Source organism: Anomaloglossus baeobatrachus, chromosome 1 (assembly GCF_048569485.1).
Source record: "Anomaloglossus baeobatrachus isolate aAnoBae1 chromosome 1, aAnoBae1.hap1, whole genome shotgun sequence".
In the NCBI taxonomy this organism is placed as follows: domain Eukaryota; kingdom Metazoa; phylum Chordata; class Amphibia; order Anura; family Aromobatidae; genus Anomaloglossus; species Anomaloglossus baeobatrachus.
The window spans coordinates 783,635,336-783,650,662 of record NC_134353.1 but is presented as its reverse complement, the minus strand read 5'-3'; the positions used below and the strand labels follow the sequence as shown (position 1 = coordinate 783,650,662).

The 15,327-nt window shown below is 42.3% G+C and overlaps 1 protein-coding gene across 1 annotated transcript in view; it reads left to right on the top strand.

Moving 5' to 3' along the window:
- Positions 1–15,327, top strand: part of SRFBP1 (serum response factor binding protein 1) — a 118,431-nt gene that overhangs the window by 23,993 nt on the left and 79,111 nt on the right. The window contains exon 2 of the mRNA XM_075341877.1: positions 13,784–13,872. Coding sequence (XP_075197992.1) covers positions 13,784–13,872 — 89 coding nt within the window. The remainder of the gene's footprint in view (positions 1–13,783; positions 13,873–15,327) is intronic.

The window sequence follows — 15,327 nt, the reverse complement described above, 5'->3', positions numbered from 1 at the left end:
TCTCCCGCTGTCAAACACAACGTTGTGTTTGACAGCGAGAGAGCAACGATCTGAATGTGCAGGGAGCCGACTTCTGGCAGCCTGCGGTAAGCTGTAACCAAGGTAAATATCGGGTAACCAAGCGAAGCCTTTGCTTGGTTACCCGATGTTAACCTTGGTTACTAGCGTCCACCGCTCTCAGGCTGTCAGTGCCGACTCCCTGCACACGTAGCCGGAGTACACATCGGGTAAATAAGCAAAGCGGTTTGCTTATTAACCCTATGTGTACTCTGGCTAGGAGTGCAGGGATCCAGCACTAAGCGGTGTGCGCTGGTAACCAAGGTGAATATCGGGTAACCAAGCGCTTGGTTACCCGATATTTACCTTAGTTACCAAGCGCAGCATCGCTTCCACGCGTCGCTGGTGGCTGGGGGCTGGTCGCTGGTGAGATTTGCCTGATTGACAGCTCACCAGCGACCATGTAGCAACGCACCAGCGATCCTGACCAGGTCAGATCACTGGTGGGATCGCTGGAGCGTCGCTAAAGTGTGACGGGACCCTTGTATGGAGACCGGCGTCCGGACAGATTTCCGGGATCAATTCCGAGCTGGTACCGTCTTTTTTTTTTTTTTTTTTTTTTTTTTTTTTTTTTTAATCCGCTTAGATCCACCGGTCCCGGTTATCTCAGAGTCCACCCATCATTATCGGCAAGTATAATTGTTCTGCTTTAATCCCCATTTTGCTTACTTTTACAGCCCCTTACAGCCTCTCTAACACTATTTTCTAACGCTTCACGTGCCGTCCCAAACTGGATTTTGTTGGATAGGCATGTAGATTTTGGTGCAGATTTCTCAAACGCATAGCAGAAAACGCACCATGTGCAGATAGCCTTAATGCTAACAGCTTTTTTTTTTTTTTTTTTTAATACGACTCATCTGCTTTTGGGACTAAACAGTAGGAGGAAAAAGTCATTTTACCAAACTGTAAAATTGTCAAGACATAAAAAGCCCTGGACAAAAATAAGGAAATTGGGGCTTACCTGAAGTGTGAGCACATCTTGGCCACAGAACCATTTTATGCTGTCACTATTATAAAGTGTGACTATGAGGCTTTGTTTAATGGAAAATACTTATGCAATCTAGAATAGTCTGTTTCTCGGACACTTGTCTTATTTGGAAGCCTAGAGGAAGAAATCCAAGTTTCTTGCCAAGTAATTTTGTTTTTTAGGCTTCACTAAAAGATTTCCTGTTTGTTCAGTTGTGAGAATATGAGAAATTGCCAGTATGCAAATGTCAGATTAATTTATTGAAACTTGAAAATAATATATTATAAAACATATAGGAGGTATACTCAAGTGTTTGTATGTATAGGTCATAAATGTGTAATATGCCAATGTATGTAAAGCGCTATGGAATTAATAGCGCTATATAAATGAATAAAATTATTATAAGTAATAAAAAAAAATATATACTGCCCTGAAAATAAGCCCTAGCAGGAATTTTTGGCGTAATGCTTAAATATAAGCCCTACACCAAAAATAAGCCCTAGTCGCAGTTCAATAATGAAGTGTCCGTGCAGCTAAAATAGTTAAAGAATACTGCAGGACTTAATTATAGACAGTGGATACCCCCAAAAGAAAGAATACAGAAGTGAAAAGACCCCACAATCGTACTCACCAGATGCCGAACGGGAGGTCCTGTGGTGGAACACACACTCAAGCACATCAGGATACAAACTCTCCACATCTGGCGACACAGATTGTTTCCGGTCGGCAGGGGAATCTGTGACTCAGTGCAGTGAAATGCTTGGACTCCCTGCGATGGAACACAGCGATACAGGCCACCCGCAGGTCCTCGCGCTCACTGCACTGCATCCCAGATTCCCCTACTGGCCAGAAGATGTCTGTGTGCGTGCGCGATCTCATGTATGTGAATGTTGGCCAGAAGCAGGGGAGCACCGCGTGGAGCATACCTGCTGGGAGCGCCCGCTAAAGATCGCTGGATGACCTGGGAGCTACGCAGACGTCAAAGGGTCTGGTAAATATGATCTTCCTGGGAAGGAGGGGGGGGGTCGGGGTCTGCTTTTTTTTTGTGCGAGGGGGGAGGGGTTAAACACACATCCAACAGTGTTAACATGAGAATAAGCGTTACCCCGCAAATAAGCCCTAGTGCGTATTTCGGGGCAAAAAATATGACTGTCTTATTTTGGGGGAAACACTGTAACCGCATCAGGGTTTTTCAAAAGTGGATTTATCATCCCCACAAAATGTGCAACATTCCGGCTCGGCGTGGTGCTGTTGTTTTTTTGCTTTTGTTTTTTCCCCTCTTATCTTTTGGGGTTTACTATCGAGGAGTTGTTCCACCCTTAGGGCAAAGTGCACAGGGCGTTCTGGTTTTTACCAGATGAGGAAGTGCAGTTTCCCTTATATGATTTGTTTAAACTTCACACATATGTATTTATACGGTGCTTTGAAAAGGTATCCCTACCCCGTGAACGTTTCCATTTTCTTTTTTTCTTTTCACGTTGCAGCTTTAATATTTAATGTGTTTTATGGGTTATGTTAACACAAAAGTAGCAAGTATTTGTGAATTGTACAGGAACTGATACATATTTTTTAAAATATTTAGAAAACCTTAAATCTGAAAACGGTGACTTACCCTTGTATATAGCCTCCCTGAGTCAATACTGTGTAGGATCACCTTTTGCTGCAGTTACCACTGTAAGTCTTTGGGGTTTATCGCTACTTCCTTTGCACATCTAGAGGCAGAAGGTTTTACATATAAATCGTTCGAGCTCAGTGAGATTAGATGGGGAGCGTCTGTGAACAATAATTTTCAAGTGTTCCAACAGGTTCTTTCTATACCATGTTTTATCTGTATAGCTTCCCACTGATGGGTGCTCTGCCCTTACTCACATTGACGTCATTTGACATATGGTAAGGTTTTAATACTAGAGACAGGTTAGGACCGTTCCAATGAGTGAAACCTTGTCATAGTGGGATGGCTTTTAAGAGCAAATTAGCATTAATGAAGTACCCAATGTTATTTATGTATACTTTTACTATATACCTATTTAGTTGCTGTAGGCTCATTTTGTTTTGTTTTTTTTCTTGGGTTTTGTCTGTGAATTTGCTGCAGTGTGACGGTTCTTACGCTCTGCACATGTATCAGCTTATAGTCTGGCTCATCTTTTTGTTTTTTTCCTCGAAACCATGAGTGGGTAAAAAGAAATGCAGAAGTGGTGCCCGTGTTTCTATTATACTTTTCCACTGATTGTCCCAGTAATGGTTTTTGATAGCAAATACTAAAATTAAAAAAAACTCTCAATACTCAACATATGCACAGGGCCTTTACTCTTTTTTGTGATATACTATATTTGTGGGATATAACCACTCATTTTTCTAAATACTTTATTTCTTCTCATGGGGCAACACTGAAGATATGGCACTTTGGTACAACATAAAGTAGTCAGTATATACAGCTTGCATAACTGTAAATGTGGCTTGTCCTCTAAATAACACAACACCCAGCTATTAATATCGCAACCTCTGGCAACTAAAGTGAGTACACAGCTAAGTGATAATGGCCAATTTTTACCCAACTTGTCAATATTTCATGTGGCATCCATTATTTTCAAGCACTGCCTTAACTCTCTTGGGCATGGAGTTCACTAGAGCTTCACAGGAGCCACTGGAATCCTCTTCCATCCTCCATGATGACATCATGGAGCTGGTTGATGACCGAGACCTTGACTCCTCCACCTTCCGTTTGAGGATACCCCACAGATGCTCAATATAGTTTGAGTCTGGAGACGTACTTGTGTAGTCCAGCACCTTCACCCTCAGTTTCTTTACCAAGGCAGTGGTGATCTTAGACGTCTGTTTTGGTGTCATCATCTTGGAATAATGACGCCTATTTTCCGAAGGTAGAGGATCCTGCTCTGCTTCAGTATATCACAGTATATGTTGGCATTCATTGTTTCCTCAATGAACTGTAGCTCCCCACAGCCGACAGCACTCATGTAGCCCCAAACCATGACACTCCCACCACCATGCTTAACTGTAGGCAAGAAACACTTGTCTTGTAGTCCTTACCTGGTTGCTGTCACACACGCTTGACACCTTCTGAACCAAATAAATATATATTGGTCTCATCAAAACACAAGACACGGTTCTAGTAATCAATGTCCTTTGTCTGCTTGTCTTGTAAACTGTTTGCATGCTTTCTTGTGCATCATCTTTAGAAGAGGCTTCCTTCTGAGACGACAGCCATGCAGACCAATTTTTTGCAATTTTTTGCAGTGTATGTGGCGGATTGTCTGAGCACTGACAGGCTGTACCCCCAACCCTCTAACCTCTGCAGAAATGCTGGCAGCACTCATGTCGATTGTGAAAAGACAACCTCTGGACATAACGCTGATCACATCCACTCAACTTTTTTGGTCAACCATGGCGAGGCTTGTTCTGTGTAGAACCTGTCTTGTTAAACCGCTGTATGGTCTTAGCTCATTTTCAGGATGTTGTCACTCTCTTAGCCTAGGTTATATTATGTTATGTTACATGAGCCGCTGATCACTTTAGAGGACAGTTTTTTTTTTTTGCAACTTGGTATAATTAAAAATGTTGCACTGCCTTGCTTTTGCAGGCTTTTTTTTCCCCTGAACTCCTAACTCTGATGTGGTCTGTCATCATAACTCAAAGACAGATAAGAGTTACAAAGTCTCCTATTAGACTAGAACAAGCTTCCTGATGAATTCTCATCAGAATGAGCCATATTAAGACTAGAAGCCAAACTGTGCACAAATTGTACAAAATAATTTTTAGCCTTAAATCCATGCATTTACATACCCTTGTGCGGCTCTGGCTGTGTGCAGGGGGTATTTAGGTTGGCTCGGATAAGATGGCAGGATAATCTGAGCGCTAGGCATGTTTAGCAGGTGAGTACAATATCTCCATTCTGTATATGTAGATTTTACCTTCTGACAATATTTTATTTGTAGTCTGACTGAAGCCATACTTCTGGGCGCCACTTGTTGGTGTTCTGTCGGATACTGCCGCCAGGTAGCTTATAAAGCAAGCGTTTAAAGAGCGGGTTCTGCTAACTGCTACCGTGATTGACAGCGTCTGGAACGTCTCAGTTTTTGTTATTATGGGTAACAAAGTGGCTTTAAAGGCAAGTTAATTTTTGCTTTCATTCATTGTTGATTGGAGGGGGCAGTTCCTTACACAAGGCACTTTACTTCTAAATATCAAAATGTCAACTAGTGAGAATTTCCAGTGCCTGTCTGTCACCTTATTATAGGATTTTGTACATGGGCACCATGTTTCAGCTGGGATGTCTCATATGCTTGCCAACTTTCCCATAATATCAAGCAAGCTGCCAGAAGCGGAGAACTGCTGGACTCCTGGGAGAATCGGAATAATCTCCAGGGCCTTCCCTGTGCTATTCGCGGAGTACTGGATGCAAGAAGCAGACATGCATCAGTTTTAGGAGCGGAGAATGCCGCCCGATGGGTGAGAGAGCCAATACCGTGGTGACTTCATGCTCCCTGCAGATTGATGTGCGCGAGGAGGCACAGAGACATAGGCTCCAATGTATCAGTGTTTTCACCAGAAATCTGGCATAAAACACGTTGAATTGCAAAATTGTTGCGTTGACATGAGTTTTGCTCAGCTCCACCAAAATGGTCAGCAAGTGTGTGTGTCCAACGCCCACTCCTTAAATTCATTACAGACTGCAGTTTGCCTTTTGCCATAAATCTTAATCCAGTCCCGGATTGGTGAAGATCTGTGGCGAGGCACATGCCACTTGTCAGAACTACCTGACATGTTAAGGGGAATTTGTCAGGTGTTTGCTATATACGAGGGGCTGATAAGTCTTTGGCTTTACCCAGAAAGAAACAAGATAGGATGATGAAACTTTACATTTAATCCACATACTCTCCACTGATGTTAACAAACTTCTTACATCGGTATTCCAAGTTCTGTAAGCCTAGCAAAAAGAAGGATTTCGGTTGTGCCTCAAACCAGACATCTGTAGCAGCCATGGCATCAGAAGTGGTGTGAAATTTGGTACACTTGAAGTATTTCTTCAGGGTTAGAAACAGATGATGGTCGGAGGGAGCTAGATCTGGTGAATAAGGTGGGTGGTCAACCAGCTGGAAGCCCAGCTCTGCCAGTTTTGCCATGATCCCTTTGGAAAGCTTGCTGCACCTTTTTAGCCTTCAGAGCTGCCTTCAATTGGTCCAAAAGTTCAACGTAATACTTTTCTTTGGTGGAACCCTTTTGAAGGTAGTCCACTAGCAGCACGCCCTCCTTATCCCAGAACACAGACGCCATCACCTTGGTGGCTGATTTTTTTGCATCCTGAACTTATTTGGATGAGGAGAACCACTGTGCCTCCACTCTTTTGACTGCTCCTTGTTTTCAGGGTCATACAAATAAATCCAGGTCTCATCCATAGTGACCAGTCGATCCAGGAAAGTCTGATCAGTCCGGAAATGCTGACAAATGGGCCAGGAAGTTTTCGCTCGCATGCTTCTCTGATCTGTTATCAAACATTTGGTTACCTACTTTGCAGATCGCTTCCTCATGTTCAAATGGTCATGGATAATGACACAAACACGTTCATGGGAAATCCCCATGATGTCTGTAATTGCTTTAGAAAAATAGCAAAATGAGGACTAAATATCCTCCACAATTTAGAATACTCAGCAAAATGAAGCAGCAATGAACTGCTCAGGCCAAAAAAAATCTAATGCACTACCAGGGTGCAACCAGACCCCCAATAGATGGAAATAACAGGTGCAAGAGGAGCAAATCGCTCACACAACTCCAGAATATGGAGAGGGTGATCGCTGAATAGTAAAATTGCACACAAGTGGCTTGCATAGGGCTCTGTTCACACTTACAGGCACATAGTAACCCAGTCAGCAGCCTATTACACGCCCATACTATTCGATCAGGCGGGCTGCCCGGTACTAATGTGCACCATATAGGGGCCGAGTCTCCAATATGCAAGTCCAAACATTAAGGGGCCTGGCTTCACCCCATATAAAATGTTATGTGCAGAAAAATAAATACACAATATCTGAGGTATTAGTCGACATTATGACCAAAATAGCGGTAGCCTACAAACCACGTCATGGTTCCTCATACTTGTAGGTCCCTACACTAATCTATATATAAATAGAAAAATAGCAAAATAGCAAAAAGAGGACTAAATATCCTCCACAATTTAGAATACTCACAGCAAAATGAAGCAGTAATGAACTGCTCAGGCCAAAAAAAATCTAATGCACTACCAGGGTGCAACCAGACCCCCAATAGATGGAAATAACACAAGTGCAAGAGGAGCAAATCACTCACACAACTCCAGAATATGTTGACCGCTATTTTGGCCATATCGACTAATACCTCAGATATTGTGTATTTATTTTTCTGCACATAACATTTTATACGGGGTGCAGCCAGGCCCCTTAATGTTTGGACTTGCAATTTGGAGACTCCGTCCCTATATGGTGCACATTAGTACCGGGCAGCCCGCCTGATCCGAATAGTATGGGCATGTAATAGGCTGCAGACTGGGTTACTATGCGCCTGTAAGTGTGAACAGAGCCCTATGCAAGCCACTAGTGTGCAATTTTACTATTCAGCGATCACCCTCTCCATATTCTGGAGTTGTGTGAGTGATTTGCTCCTCTTGCACCTGTTATTTCCATCTATTGGGGGTCTGGTTGCACCCTGGTAGTGCATTAGATTTTTTTTTGGCCTGAGCAGTTCAGTACTGTAATTGCTTTAGCTGAATTTCGTCGACTTTACAATATGAGGTTGTGCACAGCATTGGCGATCTCCAGAACAACAACCACTCTGTCATCCAGGACGGTCCTCATCATTGGTGCTAAAGTGGCCTGTTTTAAATTTGGCAACCCAGGTTTTAACTGTGCAATATGAAGGGCATTGATCCCTCAATGTCTGTGACATATCGCCATGAAGATCCTTCGCGAACTTTCCTTGCAGAAACAAGAATTTTATCACTCCTCTGCTCTCCGTTGCTGTGAATATCGCATTAGACTCCGCCATTTTGTTTCCCGGCGTGTGTAGAACACTTTTGTCATAAGCAACAAACACAACATTTTGAAAACATATATTAGACACACAAGGCTTTCATGTGATGTAACATTCATTACCATAAAAACAAAAAAAATCACAAAGTTAAAGACTTGTCAGCAGCCCCTCGTAATATAAGAGCAGCATCAACTGCTCTTTGTAACCCTGCACCCACCACTGGTTAGCAGTTTTATGTTAATGAACAGTTATATGGAAAGCTGACAATCAGTGGTGTGGGTGAGGTTATTCAGGGCTCAGCTTTCTTGTACAGAATTGGTCTCGTTATACACAATATATTTATACAGTACTGTGGTAACCTCTTTTTTTCCATATATAATAACACACAAAGGGTATTACGACTCTGCTTATTTTAAGATGGGCTGGAAATATCAGATCTAGTTACCTGCTGAGTCAATTGCTAGATAAATAACCATGCTTATACGGTGGGTGAGATGAGTATTGAACCAGTCTCCAATTTTCTAAGTAAATATATTTCTAGAGGTGCTATTGACATTTTTTCACCAGATGTCAGTAACAGCCTATCCAATCGACACAGGCTAAGAAATTAAACCATAGAAGTCCCATAAATGATGTATAATAATGAGAAATTTCACCGGGAAAAAGTACTGAACAGGCTTACTGAAAATTATTTTGTGTAAAGGCTTTGTTGAGAATTACAGCTTCAAGATGCCTCCCTTATAAATCAATGAGTTACATGCATTGCTCATGTGTGATTTTTGGCTCATTCTGCCGCACAAACACTGCTCATATCCTGAAGGTTCCGTGGGCTCTTTGTATGATCTCTGAGCTTTAATTTGTTAATTTTCTATCGGATTCAGCTCAGGTGATTGGCTGGGCCATTCTACCAGCTTTTTCTTTCTCTGAAGCCAAGTTAGTGTTTCAGTGACTGTGTTTTGGATAATTGTCTTGCTGAAATGTCCACCCTCGTTTAATCTATATCATCCTGGTAGATCGCAGCAGATTTTTATCAAGATTGTCTCTGTATATTTGTCCATTCCATCTTTCCTTTAATCATAAGAAGTTTACAAGTGTTTGCTGAAAAACAGCTCCACACCTTGATGTTCCCACCTCCAAAATTCACTGTTGGTATGGTGTTTTGGGAGAGAGAGGCAGTGCCTTTTGGCCTCCAGACAAGGTTTGTATTATGGCAACAGTTAAATTTTGGTCTCCTCTGACCAGACTATTCTCTCAGTATTTCACAGGCTTGTCTAATTGTTATTTAGAGAACTTTAAACTTTCTTGAACACATTTTTTTGTTCAGCAATGGACTCTTGCATGGTACGCATGCATACAAGCTATGGAGGTTGAGTGCATTACTTATTTTTTCTTTGTAACAATTGTACCTGCTGATTTCAGGTATTTCTGTAGCTTTCCATCGGTGGTCCTTGGCTCTTGGAAAACTCTTCTGAATTATTTTCCCTTCTGTGTTTGAATTCTTGTGGGGATCACCTGGTCATGTCCAGTTTATGGTGCAATGATGTTCTTTCCAAAAGGGAAAACCTTGTTGTCTGATTTGGTATCTACTGGCAAAAAGTTCTGGTAAGGTAACGTTTGAAAACAAAATGGTATAAAAGGCTTTTTTTTTTTTTTTTTTTTTTTTTTTTAAGGGGTTTTCTCATGTTGGCGGAGCGCACCACTTGTCTACCTTGTGGTTGCCCGCAGCAGTGGCTCCTAAAGTTTAACACTTTAGCCCAATGTGACCTTTCTCCCGGGCTGCTAAAAGGTGGTAGCTTTGCCTCTGCAGCATGAATGACGTGCAGGGTGATGAGCCCAGAGCCTGCTTACAGCATGTACTCCTTAGGCTAGGATACTAAATTGTATCAGTCACAATCCGCTGCTCTGGTAAACAACGGAATCTGTTTGGCGGATTCCGTTGTTCCCATAGACTTGTATGAGCGGCGGATTGTGACTGATGATGCTGCGTTGCATCCTCTGCCCAACTGATCAGTCGTGGAATGACTGACCGCGGGGCGGAAGCAACGCAGCTTGTAACGTTTTTTTGAGCAACGCAATCTGTAGGATTTCGCTGCGCGTGCTCTCTGGCTCCCTGCACACGTAACCAGGATACACATCGGGTTACATTACCAAGCAATGCGCTTTGCCTAGTTACCCAATATTTACCCTGGTAAATCCTGGCAAGGAGCCGGCGTTAAGCGGTGTACACTGGTAACCAAGGTAAATATCGGGTAACCAAGCAAAGTGCTTTGCTTAGTTTCTACCTGATATTTACCCTGGCTACGTGTGCAGGGAGCCCAACACTTCCCCGCTCGGCTCCGTCCCCTCCCGCACTCCACATGTGTATACATACACACACACACACACACACACACACACACACACACACACACCTGCCCCCAGCCATGCAGACCGCGGCACTGACGTCCTCGGCTCCACCCACCTCGCCCTCCGCACACAACGGAGTCCGACAATGAATTCTGTTCTTTGTCATCCGTTGTACAACGCATCAGTCACATGCGTCAAGCAACGCATGTGACTGATGCAAAACAACGGAAATGTGAACCTAGCCTTACCCAGGAAACTAACCACTCTGACTGCAGAGCTGCACAGTATAAAATAAAAAAACAGCCCTCTCTTCTTTGAGATTTGACAGGATTTTTAATATGACGTCAATCGCAAAGTTTCTTGCTTTTACAAACCATTTGGAATGATGCCCAATAATGACTTTGAGACAACCACTTTAAACCAGGTCTTCACAAACTTTTTCCACCAGTGAAAGTCCAAATAAAATTAAAACTTTCATATCACTTTGTTTTGTTTCCTGATCCCAGGATAGCATTAGATAAGGAGACCATAATGTTACTGAGCTAAACATCGCTGATGTATGGTAAGGACTGTGCGGCCCTCTCCACCAACTAACGGGGGCCTTGACATTTAGGCCACACCTGTCAGACACACTGTTTAGGCTAGTTTCACACTTGCGTTGAACGGTATTCGTTGCATTGTGTTGTGTGACAGATGTGTTGCATATAGTGGCACAACGGATGCTGCAAAACAACAGAATCAGTTTTGATTTTTTTTTTTTTTTTGTTTTACAGTTTTACTGGCGGCAGACTATTGTGAACGATCAGCTGATCGCTCCCAGTAGCCGGCCGCCGGGTGATCAGCTGATCGCTCCCAGTTGCCGGACGCCGGGTGATCAGCTGATCGCTCCCTGCAGCCGACCGCCGGGTGATCAGGTGATCAGCTGAGCGCTGTCACTTGCCGGGAATGCCGGCGGGCGGACGCTCAGCTGAGCGCTGGCACTTGCCAGCGGCCGCGAGACAAAATAAAGTTTGTGATTTAAAAAAAAAAAAAAGCATGCGCAGTGAAATCCAGAGGATTCCGCTGCTCAAAACAACGTTACATGCTGCGTTCCTCCCACTGGGCGGAAGCAAAGGAGCGCCGCCCAGCGGAAGCAACGCAGGTCCTTTTGGCACAATCCGTCAACCATACAAGTCTATGGTACCATATAAGTCTATGGTCTGTTTTCCAAAAGGGCGGATATATATATATAATTTATATTTATATTATTTATTTATAATGTTGTGTATATATATAATATATATATATATATATATATGTATGTATGTATGTATGTATGTATGTATGTATGTATGTATGTATGTATGTATGTATGTATGTATGTATGTATGTATGTATGTATGTATGTATGTATGTATGTATGTATGTATATATATATATATATATATATATATATATATATATATATATATATATATATATATATATATATAATGTATGTATATAATGTATGTATATGTATATATATATATATATATATATATATATATATATAATGTATGTATATGTATATATATATATATATATATATATATATATATATATATATAATATATTATATATAATATATTTTTTTTTATTTATTTATTGATTACTATATTGTTTTCTGCTTACATGTGTAATTGTTTTCTAAAAAGGTCTGCTAATAAAATTTCTGGACATTTGTGTAATTTGTTATGGAGATCGATCATATCTAGCCATGATAAAGTAAAAAAAACCAAAACAATCTGTTTTACTGGTTCTCCCCACGAGTACGGTACTACTAGTGATCAACATCAGTGTTTCCCTATGGAGTAAAGTGTTGTGGGTTGCTTACATGGTTGACATTCCTGCGGTTGTGTTGCAATCCCACTAGTACAATCTGAAATTTTATCCAATGCCACTGTGGAGTGGTATCTGAAGGTCAATGGCCTAATTCATTGTAACTTGAGTCTAGTAAAGAACTAAGTTGGGGTCTGATGTCGGCCAAACACTGTTTTCTAAGTTATACTACTTTTCCTCTATTCTAAGGAAAGCTACATGACTACTTCTATTTCCCAGGGAATACATACGAAGACTTAATCATCAACGCAGATGTATCAAAAAGCATATGATTCAGGGCATCGTCCACACTGCAGCAGTGAAGAATTTTTCTTTCTGTGGCCAATCTAAGCCGCAATTCAGTGTAATAATAAGGACCTGGGACCCAAGGCTGGGGTGACCTGTGGCTAGACAGCACCTATCACTTCAATGAAGGCTATGCAGCCAGAGATGGATACATGCTGCTGCTGCATCCCTGCATAATGCAGGTGAATGGGTCACATTGCCTAGGATACTGTCGCAAATCAGACCCAGTTGAGCTTTTTTGGGGCTTCCTTATCGCAGTGTAACCAGATGTAGCAGTGGCGCACAGGGATTTTTGGCCATGTGCCTTGCACAAGCCTAGATTTGATATGCACAGTTCGTGATTGTGGTACAAAAATCTGCTGAAAAAACTCGTGTTGGCAGGAAAAATATGTAAAATATTAGCATTTTTGATTGGGTTGGGGGTTTTTTTCCATTATTTTGAATTGGTGACAAATGTTTAAGATTTGGCATGCTCCAGATTTATAAAAAAAAAAAAAAAAAATCTGCCAGGAAAAAATAACATGTATTAAATTACAGATAGCCCATTCACTTTGATGGACTCTTAAAATACTGCTTTTTGTTGTGTGTGTGTGTGTTTTTTTTTTTTTGGCTGGGGGATGGAGAGGAGGTTCTGCGGCAATTTGCATGAGCAAGCCCTTCCTGAAAGATATGGCCAGTTGTGCCAAAAGCCAGAAATCCCAATGTACAATCTACCTTCTCTTTCTTTACTCAAATGTTTCTTCAGCGCAGGAGCCCCAGTGGATTCATCCTATAGTCTGATCATATGGTGTATGAGATATTACTGAATCATACAGATATAGAACCCTCTGACATTTCTTTATTATCCTATTAGGCTAGTTTCACACTTGCGCTATTTTGACGCAGACGGAATCCGTCACTAATGTAGTACAGTTCATTTATTTACAATGGAAGCGCGTTATGCCGCGTGAGTGTGTCATGCAGTACCCGCTTGTGTCCACATGATGTCGCGCTTCCACTGTAAATAAATGAACTGTACTACATTAGTGACGGATTCCGTTTGCGTCAAAATAGCGCAAGTGTGAAACTAGCCTTAAATTATTCAGATGACGCTGATCAGATAGTTGTAACTTGTATTCAACCCTTAGTGTTGTCAGTGCAGTTATATGTAGCAATGTCCATTTGGTTCTTGTTTATACCGATGCATAAAGTGTTTTTCCAGTTACTGCTGATGCATAATTCTTGTCTGGAATTCCTTTTCTCCCACAGGTGGTGAGGATGCGGGCAGATGTGAAGAAAGTGAAGGCTCTAACAATCCGCAAACTGATCCGCCATGTTTCACAGCTGAAATCCAGAAAGTTAGTCATTCAATATTTTAATGTTGTCCTGAAACCTGTTTACATAGCCACAGTATAAGTGTTTTTCCATGCATGTGGTAGGGATTTATTATTCTCTTTTTTTTTTTTTAACTTTACTTGGATATAAAAAATGGCTGTAGCATTTTTTTTCCTTTGCTTCATTCTTTATTTAAAGAGAGCCTGTTAAGAGAGTTTAAAGGGTGTTTTCCACTACTTTTTCACCCCCTTGTCATCTGTTCAGTTCTTTTAGACTTCTGCAATTAAAAAACTTGATTACATCATGTCACATGACTGTGAAGCCATCAAAGGTCCTTTAAACACTCTGAACCTCTTAATACAACTGCTGGAGTCTCTAAGAGAGTTTGGGATCCTGAGAAATTGCCCAGTTTGACTCCCCCCTAACGCCGGCCCTGACTGTAACTAAAGCTTATTTTTGGATTAGGGCTTATATTTCAAGCATTCTCCACAAATCCTGTAAAATTATACTAGGGCTCATTTTCGGAGTGGGTCCTATTTTTGGGGAAACAGGGTATCATAGCTCTTCAAAACAATACCTTTTCTAATATACCGTATTTTTCGGACTATAAGACTTACTTTTTCCCCCCAAATTTTGGGGGAAAGTGTGGGATGCGTCTTATAGTCCGATGGCTGCGGTGCGATGCTGGTGGAGCGGGTGAAGGCGGGTGCGGTGGTGGTGGAGCGAGTCATCAGAGGCAGAAACAGGGGCCCGCTCATTTGATATGCACGCCCATCATCTCTCAGCCCTGAAGCTGGCGCCAACAGGTGGGTGGGGTATGCGCGCATACTAAAGAGCCGGCCCGTGTGATCACCCCAGGCAACTACAGCCTGGAGTTATCATGTGCGGCTGAATTCACTGCCCCTCCGTGCACCATCATCAGCGCGGGGGACAGTGAATAAGTACAGTATACTCACCGTTCCCCTGCATGACAGTGACTTACCCCGCCCCCACCGGAAGTCACGTGACATGATCACGTGACTTTCGGCGGTTGCCATGGTAGCACAGGGTCATGTGATGACGCCTGTAGCCAACATGAGTCACTTCCTCTCAATGCCGGAATACAGCCGGCATTGAAAGTGAAGCAGCAAATCTGCAGTTCTCAGCTCTGTAGCTGAGATCTGCAGATAGTGCAGAGCGATCGGATTGCTGATCGCAATAGCCCCCTAGGGGGACTAGTAAAATAAAAAAAAAAGTTTTAAAAAAAAATAAAAAAACCTAAAAGTTCAAATCACCCTCCTTTCACCCCATTGAAAATTAACCCCTTCACGACCTTTGACGGATCTAGCCGTCATGGTGCCCTGGTACTTAAAGACCCATGACGGCTAGATCCGTCATGGCGGAATCGCGGCACCAGAGCACCGGGCACCGCGATCGGTTTTAAAAAACTGTAGATTCGGGAAGGAGAGGACTTGTACCTGACCTCAGGAGGGGTGGTG